This window comes from Gasterosteus aculeatus, chromosome 5 (genome assembly GCF_964276395.1).
Source record: "Gasterosteus aculeatus chromosome 5, fGasAcu3.hap1.1, whole genome shotgun sequence".
Lineage (NCBI taxonomy): Eukaryota > Metazoa > Chordata > Actinopteri > Perciformes > Gasterosteidae > Gasterosteus > Gasterosteus aculeatus.
In genome coordinates, this window is record NC_135692.1 from 10,313,153 (window position 1) to 10,332,535 (window position 19,383).

The 19,383-nt window shown below is 40.8% G+C and overlaps 1 protein-coding gene and 1 long non-coding RNA gene across 2 annotated transcripts; one reads left to right on the forward strand and one right to left on the reverse strand.

The window, feature by feature from the left end:
- Nucleotides 1–2,329: 2,329 nt before the first annotated feature.
- Nucleotides 2,330–3,309, reverse strand: LOC144407986 (uncharacterized). Its single transcript, XR_013467723.1, has 3 exons — nucleotides 2,854–3,309; nucleotides 2,714–2,767; nucleotides 2,330–2,639 (listed from the first exon to the last, which is right to left on the reverse strand). It is a non-coding gene; the product is annotated as an uncharacterized LOC144407986 (long non-coding RNA).
- A 1,035-nt stretch (nucleotides 3,310–4,344) lies between these two features.
- On the forward strand, nucleotides 4,345–17,713 carry LOC120819780 (uncharacterized). The gene is made up of 17 exons (XM_078103799.1): nucleotides 4,345–5,102; nucleotides 5,583–5,743; nucleotides 5,851–5,895; nucleotides 5,998–6,107; nucleotides 6,604–6,773; nucleotides 6,868–7,028; nucleotides 7,386–7,596; nucleotides 7,705–7,854; nucleotides 8,158–8,243; nucleotides 8,690–8,957; nucleotides 10,178–10,332; nucleotides 11,427–11,649; nucleotides 11,828–11,985; nucleotides 15,620–15,830; nucleotides 15,952–16,077; nucleotides 16,204–16,265; nucleotides 16,435–17,713. Exons 1-17 carry the CDS (start codon nucleotides 5,063–5,065, stop codon nucleotides 16,639–16,641), a joined length of 2,544 nt encoding a protein of 847 aa, XP_077959925.1. The 5' UTR covers nucleotides 4,345–5,062; the 3' UTR covers nucleotides 16,642–17,713.
- The last annotated feature ends 1,670 nt before the right edge of the window (nucleotides 17,714–19,383 follow it).

A 19,383-nucleotide genomic window follows, 5' to 3' on the forward strand; every position in this document is an offset into this window, starting at 1 on the left:
AATACTCATGCTCCCGGGTGTTGAACTTGTGGGGAAAATAGCCTTTCTCGACATCACTGAACACTAGGGCAGTGGGGTTTTTTGACAATTGCATGGGAAGGAAACTGAATGAGTCAATCCATCTCTGCCGGTATGAAATGTCATACATCAGTATTACCCTACTCCCTCTCATGGTGACTTGCGGAGTGATCTTTTGTTTTACAAAATATTCCAACAGAATATAGTTGTCAAAGCCAGATGCGTTGTGGGCGATAAACGTGTAGCCTTTGTATCTCGGTCTTCTGTAATACTTCACAAAGGTGTCCACACATTTCAAAGTACTGAAACAAAACTTTTTTCCCTCTAAATCCATAGCACATACATAATTTGCCTCGTGTTTTCCGTTATGAAACCTTGTCTCAAAGTCAAATAATATGTAGGTTGTTTGCGGCTCTTTCTTTTCAAGAGGCTGAATAAAACACTCATGTTTATCATTGCTCTCCAACTGTTGCTCACCACAGTGGGCGCAGACTTTTGGAGCGCATTTGTGCGCTTTTTGTCCTGCTTTGTATGTTTTTCCACATGCCTCACAGTATTTCATAGCATCACAGGGGATGAGGGCATGGACGCTTTCTGGCCGCTTGTGCTGATCAAAACAATATTTCGACTTACATATGCGTTTACAATCACCACATTTCTGTGTTTTACCCAACTGTGTACGACACTCTAATGTAAAACACACATTACACAGCTGTTCACAGCTGTGGTATAATCGATGTTCATAGGCTTGGTAGCAATACTGGCATACTTGTTTTGCCCCAAAAAAACCTTGCTGGTTTTCAATCAGGTGATAATGGTCATTGTGTAGATAAGAACCAGACTGTCCGGGGATGAGGCGCATCGTGGGTTTGGAAACACTGAAGTCGTTTACGACCTGCTGCTGCATGGTGGAAGATTATGATTTTCACACCCAGATGTCTTTCAAAAGCATCTACATCGGAGAATGAGGCCTTGTGCATTGGTCCAAAACCCAACGATCTATGTAGTTGAGTTGCAAATCTCACTTTATCTTGCAGGGACATGTCTGGATGATTAAAATGTGCTAAACCGAGCGAAAAGCACAGGTTATTATCAGTATTGTCAGGGGTGTGCAGAAACCGACCCTTCTTTGATAATATCACATCATATGGGACATTTGCTAATTTTAGATAGCCCCCACCGTTTCTATTTTTAGCTACGGTGATCACTAATTCCAATTCATCATCCGTTATAGTCTCATCATTGCTCTGTATCACTTGTGCAATTTGCTCCATAAACAAGTCAGAGTTGTACGACTCGTTTACGCGTAGAACAGCTTGTATATCACTAGCCAATGAAGGTCCCCGTAACAAAACGTCCAGCATACCAGCCGGAGAGGCCTCTACAGCTCTATCAATTACACCCGCCACTCTTTCTCTGACCATGTAGGGGATTTGCTCGAGGTCAGTAAGATCCACGTTTCTGAAATCAACCCTTTGTCTAAGCTCAAATGCATTGAATGAAGGCATCTCTCTCATGGTGACTGTCCTTCCCTCTATGCCTGAGGAGGTCTCACCCCCCCTCATTATCTCCCCTCCTCCTCCTCCTGTTAGTGTATCATCATGCCCCCCTTTTGTTCGGGCCTGCTCCCATGACCCTCCCTCTTGACCCTCAGCAGGCCCCCCAACACCCTGTTCATGCTCCACATCTCCATTTGCCCCCATCTGATTCAGCCGGTCGTCACATATTTCTGCCAACACACCCCCCCCAGCCCCTGCATCATTGTCTGTGTACACAAGTGGGCCGTCTGCATGATCCAACACGTGGCTATTTGCACCTGTGGTATTAAACCATGGGTCTAGGACACTGACCAAGTCTGCATACCCGCTATCTAGATACGATGAATGTTGTTCCGTATAATGAATTCTGTCAACATCATGAAAAGCTTCTGCAGGGTATGCAGCAGCAGCTGCAGCAGCTGCAGCAGCAGCATCAACGCGCGATCTCTCCACCAGTGCACGTAGGCTTTTAAGCTGTTCCTCTGTATTCTGTAGCAGGACCCTATACCCATCATCATTATTATTATGGTTATCCCCTGATCGATGTACATCACCCGTGCCCCTTTTCAAAACTTTTCTGGGGGGAGGCATACTACACGTCTGTATTGTTTATTTAGACACCACCCCTTATAGACACCATGCCTAGTAGATTACCTTGGATAAAATGTATTTGTAAGTATAGCTATGATAGCTTCACTGGATGCATTCGGAGCTATCAGGTATTGTTTTATGGAACAGCCGTTGGCGTCCTGTGTTTGTCTAGCTTCCTCTTGTTTCTTACATAGATCGGTTACTATCTCTTTTAATGCGGTGTTGGAACGACGCAGTTCACTGATTTCATTTATCAACTCTACATATAAGGGGTTAGCGATGTCCCTCGGGTGCACAATCACCACCGTGGGTTCTGTGGGTATACCTGCTCTGTTTTGTTGAAATGGGGTTACACACTCTGCCGATGTTGCTCCTATTGCAGTACTCTCTTCTTCATAGTCACAGACCGCCTGCAGCATTTCCTCGTCAGTCAAACATTCTGGATAGTACCATGTGTCCTTTGTTGGTGTTGACAGGTCAAGCTGCTCCCTACTGTACAAGCATACACGGTTTAACAACAATAATCAGTAAAATACATAAAAAATATTTGATATTGTTCCAGTTACCTGCAACCCCTGTTTGACAGCGACGGTCAGCCGACTTTTCCCAAGATGTCGACTCTTTCAAGAGAATTATAAAATCATCTGAATGATTCGTCAAATAATAAATATATAGAAAGCTTATATCATACTGCCATTTTCCCTACCTGTGCCAGCTTCCTGGTTGGGGCACGTAGTCGTTGTTGGTAGACAATTGAGTGCAGCAATCTCCTTTTTTCAGTTTTTCAAGACTCCCATGTATAGGATGCGAGTTGTCATCTATTTCTAAAAGGTGTAAATACCTATTAAAAAATATATACATATATATATAAAAACAAATATGAATCACTCGACATAGTACAATCTTTAAAGCTTTTTATTTTTATTTTTTTAAATTTATACCAATGTATGTGTATATATATATGGAAATGTCTTAAATGTGAGGATGCACCAGTCTGCCAGGGTGTCAAGAAGTGAACCGTGGCTGTATCTATATAGTAAGGATCCTGTTTTTCACACACCAGGGTCTCGGTGGGGGTGTGGGTTCATATGTTGATTAAAACTAAACAAACTGCTCACTGTTTACCACAAAAGGACTCTGTTTTTCTCCATCCCTGTGGGGCTCTCAAGCTATTTAGGGTTTAGCCCCGTTTGGGTGCTGCGTACATTATGCGACCCTAAGTCGACACGCTTGTTTCTCGTTAAAACTGTATGTTTTCCTGAGGATTTTTCCTCTGTTAGGTTACAATGTGTGTCCTGTTGGCTAAGAAGAAGATAGCCCCCTAATTCATGCATTAAGCTGTTATTTTTGAATCTGAACAGAAGCGCCAGTGTCTCACTGTTTTGTGGAGGGGCCTCTCATACCATTGAAGAGAAGCAGAAGAAGACGTTTGGGGGTTGGCCCCGGCTGGTGTGCTGTGTCACATGATGCTGCACTACGTCGACATATGTGTTCCTTGTTAAAACTGTATGTTTTCCTGAGGGTTTTTCCGCTGTTAGGTTACAAAATGTGTTCTGTTGGCTAAGAAGAAGATAGCCCACCTAATTCATTCATTAAGCTGTTATTGGTGAATCTGAACAGAAGCGCCAGTGTTTTACTGGCCCCGGCTTGTGTACTGTGTCACATAATGCTGCACTAAGTCGGCATATGTGTTCCTCGTTAAACCTTAAGATGTATGTTTTTCTAAGGGCTTTCCTCTGTTAGGTTACAAATTGTGTTCTGTTGGCTAAGAAGATAGCCCCCTAGTTCATGCATTAAGCTGATATTGGTGAATCTGAACAGAAGCACCAATGTCTCACTGGTTTGTGGCGGGGCCTCTCATACCTTTGAATAGAAGAAGAAGAAGACGCCACTGGGACCACACTGGGATAGGCCTCTGCTGTTTCACTAAGAATCCTGGAGCGTGAACCAGTCCAAAAGGAAAGTTCGATCGAGGCGCCAAATAACACATCTATATATATATGATGAAACCCCTCCTACAGTCCCGTGTTTCCTGTCAAAACTAATATATATATATATATAATCAAAACTATATATATATATATATATATATATACATGTGTATACATATACATATATTTTCTTACATTATTACATACTGTACATCTTTCCATCATGGGGGTGAGAAGTTCGGGAAGGAGGGGGGTGGGGAGTCTCGTCTTTGCAAGCAGCAAACTGTATCAAGCCCTGTCTCTCATTATTAAATAAGCTTTCAACAAGCAAATGAATAAACCAAGATATTAAACAAGCAAGAATGTTTCATACTGATTTAAAGGTGCCCAACTACATATATTTGTGTTAACAGAATTCAATGTACCACTCAGACTAAAAGGATGGTGATTAATGAGAATGGAATGAATCATGAGTAGTTCATGAACTTCAGTGTGAGCTGAAGGCCAAAACCCTTCTATACCAGCAAAGTCACGCGCTGTCCAAACAGTTTACAGACGATCAATCTGCTTTCTTCCCTGATGTCATTACCACGTTGTTTTGCTGATCAAGTTTCGCTTAAATTGAATTCTACTTTCTCATATGATGTAAACTGTTGAGGTTTACACCCTCTATCATTCAGTGTAAAATAAGATCACATTATGCTTTCATATGGATGAATCCTCTCCACCTGCCTTTCCCTTAGTTTTATTATTTGTTCCCATCCATCTCGTATGTGAGACAAACCAGGGCCTGCTGACCAGCTCCTGCTGTCCGGTGTGGGAGGGGTTTCTCACTACAGGAAGAGGTCATTCATTCATTAAGCGAAGCCCTCGTCGGTTGAAATCAGAGAATCACAGATCCGGTCTTGACCTACAGAAGAGACACACACTCGACACAAAGCTGCTCCAACACACACAAACAAACAAACACACACGGCTGCAGATATGATGCACCTGGCTTTTCTCCTCCTGATCATCTTCACAGGTAAGAATCTGTGCTGCGAGCATTCTTGATGGTGTTCATGTGTTTGACGTTTGACACTTGGACATTATTTCTGGTTGCGTTTGAGAACATGGAGCTTGTGTTTGTTGTTTTGTTGTTTGTTGTCACAGAGCAACGATGCAAAGCTCAAACCCAAAATGGTCAAAGTCAAAAGTCAAAGCCAAAACATCATTGGTTTGCCTGCCTTAAATTATTTTATTGTTTTGATAATAGTGCTTCATTTAAAGGAAGAAGCCTTCCTCCTATCAGGGCATTTATGATCTGATAAATGTACAGAGAAGTCTATTCTGCTCCGTGTCAACCAGCTTTGAATATAATGGAAATATTTTTTTGTTTAATGCAAAAGAAGGAAAATCAAGGAAATAAAAGCTAATAATAACACCACTGCTTGATAATGTGGTGATTTTTTTATAAAACAATTTTTTTTATAAAACGTCTTTCTAAAAAACGTTTTAAACACAGATGGCTCGTCCTCCCAGAAGGTGTGTAGCTACCAGGATGTAGTGGAGTACCTGAACCTCACCGCAGACAACAGTGTGTTCAGAATGACCCGACCCGTTCTGGACCACAAACGCCCCACGGTGGTGCAGCTGGACATCATCCTCTTTGCCCTCCTGGCTGTGGTCGGTGCAGCATTACCGTGTTTGTGTGTCATTCACCTGATTGATGATCGATTCAGTTGAGCTGTTTTGAAGTTTAGCAGTTTATTAACCCGTCTGTTTATCCCCAGATTGAGAAAACGCAAACCTTTGTTCCTTTTGTCTGGGTAATAATGGTGAGTTGGGATTTTTTAAATGGTGACTCTCCTGAACTTTCTTTTTTATTCATCATCAGCTGACTGTCATTTTTCTGTTAATTGACCTTTCATTTACTGCAGAAGTGGAACAATGAACGCATCTCATGGGACCCGGCTCACTTTTGTGGAATCACTCAGATTTCCATTCCTAAGGAAATGCTCTGGAAACCAGACCTCTTTATCTATGAAATGTGAGCCAGCAGCACACACAGACACACTGTGGTTTATTAAAAGATCTGTGCACAACAAGCACCTACATTGTTCAGCAATTACAGCTGCTACCCCAATTGCGGCCTTTATGCTAAGCTAAGCTAAAACGCTGATGTTATACGGTATATATTTGGTAATCCTTTAAAGGTGAGAACTGTCACGGGTCATTTGAAATAAAAGAAATGAAAGGGAACCTAAAGGGAATCGGATTTGACGGACTGCTAAACAAATGTGTACCTGGAGAAGACAAAAGGAAAGCAAATACTTGGTGGAGAATGGGAGGTTTCTCTTAAGAATTAAAAACACAGCCGCTTTTAAACTATTGTGAAGAGCAAACACAATCTCTTCGGGTAGTGACAGGAGGAGCTCCATCTATTATTCCTTCAGTTAATGATTATTGGGAAATACCTAGTGGTTTAATTTCTTACAAACGTAACATGAAAAGATTTTGAAGTGTGAAGTGTGTTTGTGTCTCAGGACACAGAAGGATGAATCCCCTCAGAATCCGTACATGTACGTGTCCTACGACGGGACGGTCTCTTCCGAAGAGGAAATGAAGGTGGTCAGCACTTGCAAAATGGACGTCCATAAGTTCCCCTTCGACATACAGAGATGCAACATCTCCATCGGCTCTGCGGTGCACTGCGGTGAGTGAACGGCTGTGTGGTTCAGGGCAGAATGGGCGGAATCTCATTCCGGCCACAAGGTCCTTTCACTCAGACTTTCTCCCCGTCTCCTCAGTTGATGAGATTCGTGTCTTTCCGTTCTCCAACTCGTCTCGGGCCACCCAGTTTTCCCGAGAGGTGATAAGGACTCAGGGAGAGTGGGAGTTCCTCCAACTGACCGTAACCAGTCAAAATTTCACCATAGACAATAAACAGTGGGAATATCTCATATACACTGTACGTATGTACTTATATACACACACACACACGTTACATTATGTTCTTGTTTTGGTGTTGGAACTAGTTTTTCTCTGGATACACAATTGAGAATTTGTGTGCACTAAATTCTAATTTGTTTTCACTTTAGTTAACTTCTGCTTTATTAATATATATTACTTATGGTAACCAAAAAAGGAGATTCAAGATTTATTAAATAAAAAAATGAATAAATAAACATGTAATGTATGTGTAAATGTCATACGTATATCTGTCTATATGCATATAGATATATATAGAAATAATCAAATGAGTTTACGCAAGTAAAATCGGTTTCCCCCCGTCCATCTAGTCTGACCTTTGCACCTATTTTTCCAGTTCACCATGAAGAGGAGGCCACTCCTCCACGTCACCAACTTCCTGTTGCCCATCCTGTTCTTCCTGATTCTGGACCTCGCCTCCTTCTTCATCGAAGACCGCCGAGGAGAGAAGCTGGGCTTCAAAGTCACCATACTGCTGGCCATCTCCGTCCTGCTGCTCATCCTCAATGACATCCTGCCCTCCATGTCCAACAAGACTCCCCTCATAGGTACTGACTCCTGCTTTCAGGGCATTCTGAACGCCGTGATGTGCTTCATTGAGAGGTCAAGAGATCAACAAAACAAAAAGGCAGTTATTGTTTGTCTCCTCCACTCAGCCACCTACTGCGTCGTGATTTTCGCTCTGATGCTGCTCAGCCTGCTGGAGACCATCTTGGTTACATATTTCATGGAGAAAGACTGTGCCTCCAAGAAGAAGATCAGGCTGAGCGAAAACAGGGAGAACAAGCAGGACACCTTCATCACAGGTGAGACGCAGATCTTATTGAAAGCTTGTTAATTGGAAACGTCTGGAGGAACTTATTTCTGTTTTTCAGTCGTAATTTACATCCTTGAGGTAATTTAGGCCTTGAAAGCTTTTCTAGATCAGCTATTTCCTTATAAATCCACATCCTTTGTGGGCCCTCGTTGACTTATGACTACGGATGTTTTCTCTTTTGCATTTGGTCACAGGAATGTGATCAAATAGAAAAACACAATCCATGATTTCAAGTGCTTTTCCTATGCAGCTTTATAGTGGATCACGTTTCCTGTGCAACCATCTCTTTCAGAGGAGAAAAGACAAAGCGGCTGTCTGAGCATCTGCAAAGCGTCAGATGGTGAGAAACAACATGAATTGCTGCCGATGGTTCAAGAGGTAAAGACAATGTCGGTTCCAATGAAACATCATTATCACAAGACAGGTGGTCAAAACTGGGTTTTAGACCAAAATGTATTGTCTCATCAGGTTAAATGTAGATTCCAGGTCATTAAAATTGGGTTAGATTTTGAACTTCATAAATTGCTCTGAAGTCGGAGAAACTACTTTTCCCACGATTCCTTTTGCTTTTAGTGAAATTAAATGCTTTGCTTTAAAAGAGACCCCAAATGCTTTGATTTAGATTTCATCCACAAAATAATCCACATTTATGAATTACATGTATATTTCTATTTGTACATTTACATCATGACCTAAGGGCATTAATCTCATTAAACCATCCAAAGTATTAATGAGGTGGCAGACAGTAAAGAAGGCGGTTGTGTCCACCTGGCTTGAGACATGAATGCATTCATAATCCCAGTCATGACTCCTGATGTTTGCAGGTTAACAACAGCGTTCAGGCCCGAGAGAGTGACACGTTGCTGCTGATCATGGAGGAGCTGAAGGAGTTGCAGAATATTTTGAATCTGCACCTCGTCTGTAGACATGACGGAGGGAAGTCTGGCCTCTTGGCCGCAAGAATCAACAGAGCTTTCTTCATTTTCTACATCGCCACCGTGTCACTGTTCCTCACCCTCATCCCCCACTTAACACACGGAGCGTTGCCCACTCAGATCATCACACATTTTGACCCATACGCAAAATTGGATTGTAGGACATCCAACATCACCGCCTCCAGTTCCCTCTCTTTGCCGACAGTCTTAACTACACTGTAAAAAAAAAACGTAAAAAGATCAAATGACTGGCAGCAGCGTCTGCCAAACAAAAATAACTTAATTCTAATGAAGTGCGAAAACCATAAATTTTCCTTGACAATTTTACAGAGAATAACATTTATTTCATAGATTGCGTAATGTCTGTACGAAACACTTTCAATGTAGGGATATCGCTTAAAGTTCTGTAGAGAAATGCTGTTATTTTACAAATTCTTCCTGTTTTTGAGATCAAACACCTTCACTAAAGCGATATCACCAAAGATTTTGCAGTCACCAATTAACCTAATCCAGAGAGATGTCTTTGGGAGGAAGCCAGAGTACCAGGAGTGAACTCATGCAGACACGGGGAGAATCCACACAGAAAGGCCTCTGGGCGGAATCAAACCCAGCACCCTCTTGCTGTGAGGCAACAGTGCTATCCACCACCAGCAGCTCATTTACATGTTTATGCAACTTGTTTGTTAAGGAAACGAGTTGAGGATTCACGGCTGGTGACGTGACTGCTTCTTGGATGGTAGAATGTACTGATGCTGTGCACCTTGTATTTGTTTAGAAGATTAATAACTTTAATGTTTGCTCACTTTTATTAAAGTAAACACAAAACAGTCTTTATACTATTGTAGGAAGACATGATAAGCTAACATCACCCTGAGGTGGTGACAGGTGAAGCTCCATCTTTTCATTCAGCTCGTGATTAATGGCGTGTCCTTCTGCAAACATGACATGAAGAGATTGTGTTTGTTCATGCCTCAGGACACAGAAAGAAAGAAAAGAAATTTGGAGCTACTTAAATTTGATCTTGAATTGCAGTGTGATGTAAATGATATTGACTGTTTTCCAATAGTTGGAGTCAGAAAAAAAAGACAAAAAGTCAAAATCTTTTCTTCAAAAAATTTTATTGTGTGTTCTTAGAGTTTTTGTTTAAATTCCTGCAATTAAATAAAAGTTGAACCTGTGTACTTTTTATTGCTAGATGGAAGTACCAACCAGGACTCAAAATATCCCGAGCTTCAACAGGGGAACTATACAAACCAGAATGATACGAACACGACTGTCGTAAATCAACAATATGAAGGTCTGAAATTACATTTTGTGGCGATTTCTTTCCTACTTAGACCTTCTAATACGTAACATGTCATGATGTTTTCACTGTAGGTGTGATGAACGATGTCGCAAACTGCTCCCATCGGGCTGTTTATAACCACTTGAACCTGGTGAAAGACAACGACAACTCCAAGATCCGGCCTTCTCGTTCTTCATCAGCCACAGAGGTCAATCTGGACGTGCTGCTCTTTGACATTCTAGATGTGGTGAGTGGCTACTTAAGATTAGAAAGTAAAATTAAAATATTTTGTAAACAAAGTTCTATTAATACCATTTCTGTGTTTGTCTGTAACGTATCGAGAAATTACTAAACCATGCAAGAGTTTGATGAGGCTGATGGCTGTTTTACTGTTTTCCATTTTTCAGAATAGTTTCTGTGCTCTGACTGTTTTCTAATTTTAATTTGATGGACATTAGTTAATTAATTAGTTGATGTTTGTTCACTCACAGTATCTGACCTCATCTGGAGGGTCATATGAAAACTCTCTGTTTGCAAACTCTTGAAACTGGAGTTTTATGACATTTACCCTGAAGTCTGGATGCAGCAACTTTCTTTTTACATGTTTTTGTTTTCTCATAGAATGAAAAGAAAGAGCAATTTGTTTCCTACATTTGGGTTTTGTCGGTGAGTTCAAAGAAAGCAAAGAAAGCATATCTTCACTGGAATATCATTGAGCATCCTTAGTGAAGTGATTACTAATATCATTTTTTTTTAATTTAATCTGAAATCCCATAGTTTTCACTAGTTTAGACACTAACACTAACTATACTTTTGTTTACAATGAATTATAAAATTACGAACCAAGTGCCCCAGAATAAGGCTTTTGCCTCCTTGTTTTACCTGCACTTTGTGTTGGCCACCTGTCTGTCTGTAACTATTTAATATGCAGGGAATGTAGTGTGACTTCTGGTAAACAGCAGCCACTGCTGACACAAGTTAAACACGTCCAACACTAAAGTACATTATAGCAGTAGTCCAAGTAGAGAAGAGTTTCAAACTCAGCAAACCGACTGATATCAATATTAATCACCATGAGAAACTTTACTGGTCACACCAGACCGACCAAAACCCCCTCAGTGTATTGAATAGAGCTTTTTTGTTTCTTTTCAATGCAAATCTGTAAAATCTTAATCTGTAAAAAGAAGACCATATGGTTTTGTTTTTCATAAGTTAATAGGCAAAAACAGAGAGCACTATGACTTTGTAACTGTCCATTGTAACTGGTTCAATGCCTCCTGGAGAAATTTTGCATTTACATAGTTTTGTGGTCCAGACTTGTCATATTGTACAATATTATAGATAATACATAATGTGAAATTCAGTTCAATTAAGTTGTGTTTGTTATCATTCAGGATAGAGGATAACAAGGTTCCTAAGAGTCCTTATGTCGCCCTTGACTTTGATGGAGAGGTCTATCTTCGGAGCAACATGGTGGTGGTCAGCAGTTGCACGATGGAAGTTTACAAATTTCCCTTTGACGTCCAGAACTGCAACCTGTCTTTCAAGTCCACTGTACACCCCAGTGAGTCCTAAACCTTGTGTTCAGTTTCATGAATTCCTGTGCCTTGTTAATGTGTTTGAGTTTGAATATGAATGTTTCAATGACTTTGGTTTCTTGTCACCTGAAAATAAATACCATGCAGTCCTTTCTGAACATGCAATGAAACTTTAAAGGCTGTTTTTTTCATCTCCCAAATCAGCTCAGGATTTGAAGCTTCTGAATTGGGCTAACAGCAAATGGAATTTGGAACAGTCTCTTGAAGAGATGTCCCAGTCCGAGTGGCTGTTTGTCAACTTCAGCATCGACGAGGAATACGTTAACAATTTCGGTCCGAACCAAATCAAGCTGGTTTACACTGTAAGTTTCTCTGGAAACACACTTTTATAAGAGCACAAAGAAAATTGAAAATGATTTGTGGAAAATGTAGTGAACTGCTTAAATGAAATCTTTGTCAAGACCAAAATAAAGGAAAATAAACAAGGACAGGGAGTGATAGATAAATAAAAGACTACCTACCTACCGACTACCTAAGTTTTGTTTCAAATAAAACCTAGTGACTCAAAAAAGCCTGGATGATTGTAAGAGCTGTTTGGCTCATCAGCCCAAAACAACAGTCCGGCCCTCACGTAGATCTTCAGTACACCTGAAGGCAGCAGCAACATGTCACATCTCCCTGCTTGTCCACTTCCAGGTGAGGTCGCTTCCCCTCAAAGTTGCAGCTTTCATTTCCAACCTTTCACTCTTTAATTTTGCATGAGTGACCCGTCAGCATCTATCGCTCCTGACACCTGTAATCAAAAAGCATAATCAAAATTTCAAGAAAATAAAAACCGTGGGTTTAGTGCAGCGCTAGTTGTAGTGCCGACATGACAATGACAACGGGTCTGTAAAACTCAACAATTAAATTCACATTTTTCTTTGTGCTTTACTTTTGTCTTTCTTTGTTTGATGTTTTTTTAATTGTTGGAATGCATTGAGATGCATTCCAAGTATTGTTCTTCGAATCTTTATTTCAACTTCTTCTATTTCTTCCGCGGCACCTTTCAACTCCTTCACACTTTCAGCTATTAAAACCGTTCAAATATTAAAATGTTCAGCTCCTTTCTGGCTTGAGGGCTATGACTTTTCAGCTTTCTACCTCTTATGCTTGAATTTATATAAATCAATAATCATTAATATTTTAACATGGTTTTCAAATGGAGTTTGCTTTCAAATCCTCCTAAACTTCTTCAACTTTCAGATTTTTCAGCTTCGCGAATCTTTCAGCTACAGACACCATTTCAACTCTCAAATGTTCACACAAGTCTCAACTATTTTATGAAAAAAACTGCTTCTTGATATCTATTGTACTTTTTTCATAATCACTGATTATGTTTCACTAGTTTTTCGCTCCGTTTCTGACTTTTACATGAGTGTGTATTGCGTCTGCTAGAGTGGAGAGCTCGCGGGCTAGAGGCTGAAGCAGCGCAGAAATCTGGTTAAAAAAGTATGGAACTTCTGTCCTTGCAGCCAAAGTATACACTCTAGAGGCTTCATTTCTTCAGATTAATGAGGGTATGGTTGTGCTGATTGGATTAATGTGTTCATGGAATCCCAGAGTTTTTTAGTTTTGGCGCAAGGAGTGTTTGAGTGACACAACCTCTGCCAAAAGCCCCATAGGCTCCAATACAAATCTGCCGACATATTTCTCACAAAAATCCACAAGGTACACGTTTTGTAAACGGCCATAGGAGCCGTATTTATTACCGGACAGACATAAAAAGCACATCCACGCGTTCGGTAGAGTCTTGGGTCTCATACAAACGCCGTATTTTTTAGATAGCTGTTATAGTTTTGCGCTGGTTCCCATTTGTTTGAGGTGTGGATTCTGTGTAACTCGCTGCCATGTCTCTGTCTTTTGCAACAGATCGTTAATGATCACAGGTGCGCCGTTGTCGTGGTTACGAGCACTCACATGCTGCAGGATCTGTCTGTGGCTCACAGCTGCTCGCTCCTATGACCTGATTAGTGGAGTCACATGACGCAGCTATGCTTTCTGTCAACAGACCAATATGATAAAGACACTCGCCCCCCCTCCCCCCTCCACCCTGACCTCTTCTCACTGTTAATCACTCAGTCAGTCAGTCAGTCTGTCTAATTCTCCTCCCCTCTCCCTCTCTCTCTTCCTCACCACCATTCCCTTCCTCACCCTCTCACCCTCCCTCCCTCTATCTACACCCCCCCACCCCACCCAATCCAATAGGTGCGCCGTTGTCGTGGTTACTCGCTCACACGCTGCAGGATCTCTGTCTTTGGCTCAAAGCTGCTCCTTGTGACCTGATTAGTGGAGTCACATGACGCAGCTATGCTTTCTGTCAACAGACCAATATGATAAAGACACTAGCCCCCCTCCCCCCTCCACCCTGACCTCTACTTACTGTTAATCACTCTCAGTCAGTCAGTCAGTCTAATTCTCCTCCCCTCTCCCTCTCTTCCTCACCACCATTCCCTTCCTCACCCTCTCACCCTCCCTCCCTCTATCTACACCCCCCCACCCCACCCAATCCAATAGGTGCGCCGTTGCCGTGGTTACTCGTAAACACGCTGCAGTATCTCTGTGTGTGACTCACAGCTGCTCCAATGACGTGATTAGTGGAGTCACATGACGCAGCTATGCTTTCTGTCAACAGACCAATATGATAAAGACACTCGCCCCCCCTCCCCCCTCCACCCTGACCTCTTCTCACTGTTAATCACTCAGTCAGTCAGTATGTCTGTCTATTTCTCCTCCTCTCTCTCTCCCTCTATCTCTTCCTCACCACCCCTCCCTTCCTCACCCTCTCACCCTCCCTCCCTCTATCTACACCCCCCCAACCCACCCAATCCAATAATTTCAAAATAAAAGCCACATGGAGGGAATTTTTACTGTAATGTTTGTGATGAGGCCTATTAATTAAAAACTTCTTAGTTTGAATAACAAACATTCTGTCTCCCAACCCCCCCTCACCCAATTCCATCATTACAAACTAAAAGCCTGAATGATTATCTGTACCTTAACCATGAAGCGGTTTCGTTGAAATACGCATTGCTCTTTCAAATACTACTATAACCACTACGAATATTACTAGTACTTCTAGTAGAACTACAACTGATACTTCTACTACCATACTACTAGTATTTCTACTGCTATTAATACAACTACTACTAATGTTATTAAAAATACTACTATGGCTAATAGTATCAGTATTCCAGCTGTTTCTACTGCTATTGATACTAAACCGACTTCTACTGCTAGTACTAATACCCAAATTACAACTAACATTACTACAAACAATTTTAAACCTCTTTTTATTCATCTCAGCTTTTGTTATTTCTGTACTTTTTAAAATTCATTTAAGCTCCTGCAACTTCTGTTTTGCAATATTTCACATTTATTTCAGCTGTTTTCATTTCTGCTTTTTCAGCAAATCTATTGAAATTCCTTTCAGCTTCTCCCATTTCTGTATTTTCAGCAATTTCAAATTCATTTCAGCTTTTCTAATCTTTTCACCAAATGTATTCAAATTCCCTTCAACTTTCTGTATTTTCAGCTATTTTTAAATATTCAGTGCAGCTTTCAGCTTTTTGCATTCCAACGCATTTTCAGCAGGAAATGCTTTTTCTAGTTCTATAATTATGTCCTGGCTTTTATATTTATTTTTTTACTCTCCTCTTTCTACTATTAGTTCTGTCTATCCTCCCTTGTGTGAATAAATCTGAATGTACAAATATTTAAAGATACCTGTTTTACTTGTACTCTGCTAATCGTACCTATTAATACTTCTAAGTATATTGGTATTTTCTACCGTCCCTGTTTCATTAGTACTTCTACCTAACTAACGTCTTGAACACGTTTTGCTCTGCTGTTGAAGACGAGCACATGTTGGGTCCGATTATCTTGTTTTACCTGCATGTGACTGTTTGTGGCCGTTGCAGATGGAAGCGTTAACTGACCTTTGTCCGTCTTTCACAGATCACCATGAAGCGGCGGTCTGCCCTCTACATCGCCAACTTCTTGCTTCCGATCATGTTCTTCTTGGGTCTGGACTTGGCCTCCTTTGGGATCTCAGACAGTGGGGGCGAGAAGCTCGGCTTCAAGGTCACGGTGCTGCTGGCTGTCACTGTGATGCAGCTTATCCTCAATGACATCCTGCCTGCCTCTTCAGACAGGATTCCTCTCATTGGTAAGGAGGGTCGCAGTCTACACTTCACATGAGCATCAACCGTACTGATTCAATATGTCCACATTGACGCTGCCTTCCCCCGTTAGCCATCTACATCATTGATGATAACTCCTCCTTTCAGCAATCTACTGCATTGGGGTTTTTGGTCTGATGATGCTGAGCCTGCTGGAGACGATTTTGATGATGTATCTGTTAGGAAAAGACGCTGCAGCCAAAGAAAACAGGGAAGATGAAGAGCAAAGACGGAGTGAGTACTGATGAGACAAATTGGGCAAAGCTCACTGCTGGTCAGGTGGGATGAAGCACAAACTCTACAAATTCCTCATTCAACTTCTCATTCTCTACTGTCATTGAATCTAACGTATTCTTTTAGATTTGAAGAAAAGGACGTCTGCTGATGAAACTCCATCCGAACAACTGTCAGTCGCCAAAGAGGTAAAGGTTGTGTTGCATCTTGAAGATCTATTAAATTACAAAACAAAAAGTATAAAAACTGTTGAGCATAACTTGGAACCAACCCTAATAAATCGAATCATAATGCACAGAAAAACAAAATATCAAATGTAGAACTTTTTATTAATAATCTACTGAATCCTTCCTGCAGGGCGACAGCAGCAAACCGACTGTGGAGTCCATTGCTTTGGAGAACATCTCAGATGAGCTGAGGGATGTGGAGAAAACGCTGACTCGGGTCCTCAACGGAAGGAAGGAAGGAAATAAGGCCGGCTGCTGGACCAGGGTGGCTGAAAAAGTCAACATTGTTTTCATCATTACCTATGTCATAGCTGTCATTGTGTTTTTGATATACTAATATTATTAATATCTTGCTGAGCACACTTTGTGAATCGGTAGTCTTCTTGATGTGAGCGGTCCCTGTAAAGTAGAAAAACGTTACAATAATCTTTTGTTCATTATATGTTATCAGAGAACTTGTTTTTATTTTACAATACCAAACGGGCTATTTGTAAATCAATACTGAATCAGCACAATGTCAACATTACATTCTGGTTATTGGTATAAAGCACAGTGGACGATGTCCTCGCATACCAAATCACATATCGGCATTACAGAAAGGACGTTTAATTGAGAAGTCTCACCAGGAAGAGCCCTTGCTCCTCTGTCCTTAACCACTTTGCTTTCTATGCTGTAAATGTAATTTTGAATCAGCTTTAATTATTAATTTCTTCATTCTGGGATTTGGTAATGTTCTATTTCAATCAATTACCCTTTCATGTGTTTTTTCATATTTCCTCTCAATAACAGAGGGTGGGGGGGTTCTGTTTGTTCAACCATCATACTCCGCATGCATACTATATAACTAATATACAATCCATTGAAAACATGTAAGGGTTTTTTGTTTTATGGTTTGAGAGATTTCATGCTTTATTTATGCACATGCATCCACGTCGTCAATAACATCTTAATGTATCGTACATTTAAAGTGATCAGGGTCGTCGTGGCGCAGGGGGTACAGCGGGTGCGCTGGGAACCGCAAGGTTGGTGGTTTGAGTCCCGGCCATGTTTCAAGTCGAAGTGTCCCTGAGCAAGACACCTAACCCCTTATTGCTCCCCGGGCAAGCCATGGGTTTAAAGTGTAACGTAAAGTTGCTTTGGATAAAACCGTCAGCTAAATGACCGGTAATGTAAAGTAGCACCTCGACTGACTGACTTAATATTTTTACTATTGTATTATTATATCGAGCTAATAAATTCAAAGCTATACATTTCTGGTTTGCTTTTGTATACATTCAGTGGTTTCAGTTCCACTTGTGACTTGGTCCAGTGGATGAAAAAAATCTTAATGATTTTTTTCTAGTGCCACCAAGTGGTTGTAATTTGTTGTTTTGAACACATTAATTTATTGGAAATTTTGTTTGGACTGCATGTCCTTCTGAAGGTGAATTTTGATGGACTAATCCTCTCTCACACACACACACGCAGACATATATTATATATATATATATATATATATATATATATATATATATATATATATATATATATATATATATATACATATATATATATATATATTATATATATATATTTGGCACGGTGGTGTGGTGGTATATATATAGTTATTCACGCAATATCCTCTAGTAAATGTGTTTCATCATAATACTACAAGAAAAATCTAAAAAATAAATTTGTTTCTCTGTAAAATTCTTCGTTTTTTGTTTGGCAGCTGCTGCTGCCAGTCATTTGACTGTTATTTTACATGAAACACTAAATCAGGTGTCGACGTGGCGCAGGGGTAGAGAGGGTGCGCTGGGAACCACAAGGTTGGTGGTTTGAGTCCTGGCTTCCCCATGTCAAAGTGTCCCTGAGCAAGACACCTAACCCCTAATTGCTCCCTGGGCAAAATGTAAAAAAGCCTTGGGTTAAAAATGTAATGTAAGTCGCATTGGATAAAAGTGTCAGCTAAATGACCAGTAATGTAATGTAATCTCTTTTAACACCGAAACATTTCACATTATTTCATCATGCGTTCGGACAAAAATCCGTCCATCTTGTGCCGTTTTTACTTTCACCTCAAGGCTCATCAGTCACACAACTCTAAACTGATCTAATCCGTCCTCACCAGCCTGATGTCCACTATGTCGTGGACACATCATCAGACTCTGGTCCCACACACCCAAATTCCACGCCTCCATGCTCACCTGTATCCACTTTCCTCCTCTGCACATATTTAATCATCCCTCTCCCACTCCGCAGCTCTTTCCTTTAGACTTCATGCCAGTAAACTTCTGTACACATTCTCTGTGAGTCCCTCAACTCACTCAAGTGTGAAGGGAACCATGTCAGCTGATGGTGATTTTGACAATGCCCATGTAGGGAAGAGGTGGATCGGTCAACAAAACATAGGACTTTTACACAGCTGAAGCAGAGCTCTGTTAGTGTTAATATAAAATAGCTTCAATGTGTTCCTGACTTCCTCCATCGGATCCCATCAGCATCCTCTGGCTGTTTCTTGGTACCGCCACCAGGTGGTAAGCTTTATTTTTTGCAGAAGGCCATCTTTGTATTTTGACATTTTAATGGTCTTTTGCAAGAGTGAGATCAAAAAGCAATAATTTCACTTAAATGGAAACTCCAAAATGAACAATGGACCCAGCTCATGTGACCTGGCTCAGTTTTTGGGGGAATCACTCAAAACTCTGGTGACCAGTGAGTCTCTAGTTTGTAAAAAAAAACACCTTAAATCCCATTTTTGAAGTAAGGGGACCATATTTTAATAACTAGTAGACTCTGCTTGGCATAAGGACTGAACACTAGAGGATGTTAACCTGGATGTGCCTGAAGCAAAACAGAATCCACCACCAGCAGCTCATTTACATGTTTATGCAACTTGTTTGTTAAGGAAACGAGTTGAGGTTTCACGGCTGGTGACGTGACGTGAGATTAATAACTTTAATGTTTGCTGACTTTTATTAAAGTAAACACAAAACAGTCTTTATACTATTGTAGGAAGACATGATAATCTAACATCACCCTGAGGTGGTGACAGGTGAAGCTCCATCTTTTCATTCAGCTCGTGATTAATGGCGTGTCC

What these genes read in the sequence shown, in the direction of transcription:
- LOC120819780 (XM_078103799.1), top strand. Translation starts at nt 5,063, where the DNA reads ATGATGCACCTGGCTTTTCTCCTCCTGATCATCTTCACAG. An exon ending in CCCATACGCAAAATTGGATT is followed by an intron (nt 8,958 to 10,177) that starts GTAGGACATCCA and finishes TTTTCACTGTAG; the next exon opens with GTGTGATGAACGATGTCGCA. An exon ending in AGACAGGATTCCTCTCATTG is followed by an intron (nt 15,831 to 15,951) that starts GTAAGGAGGGTC and finishes TCCTCCTTTCAG; the next exon opens with CAATCTACTGCATTGGGGTT.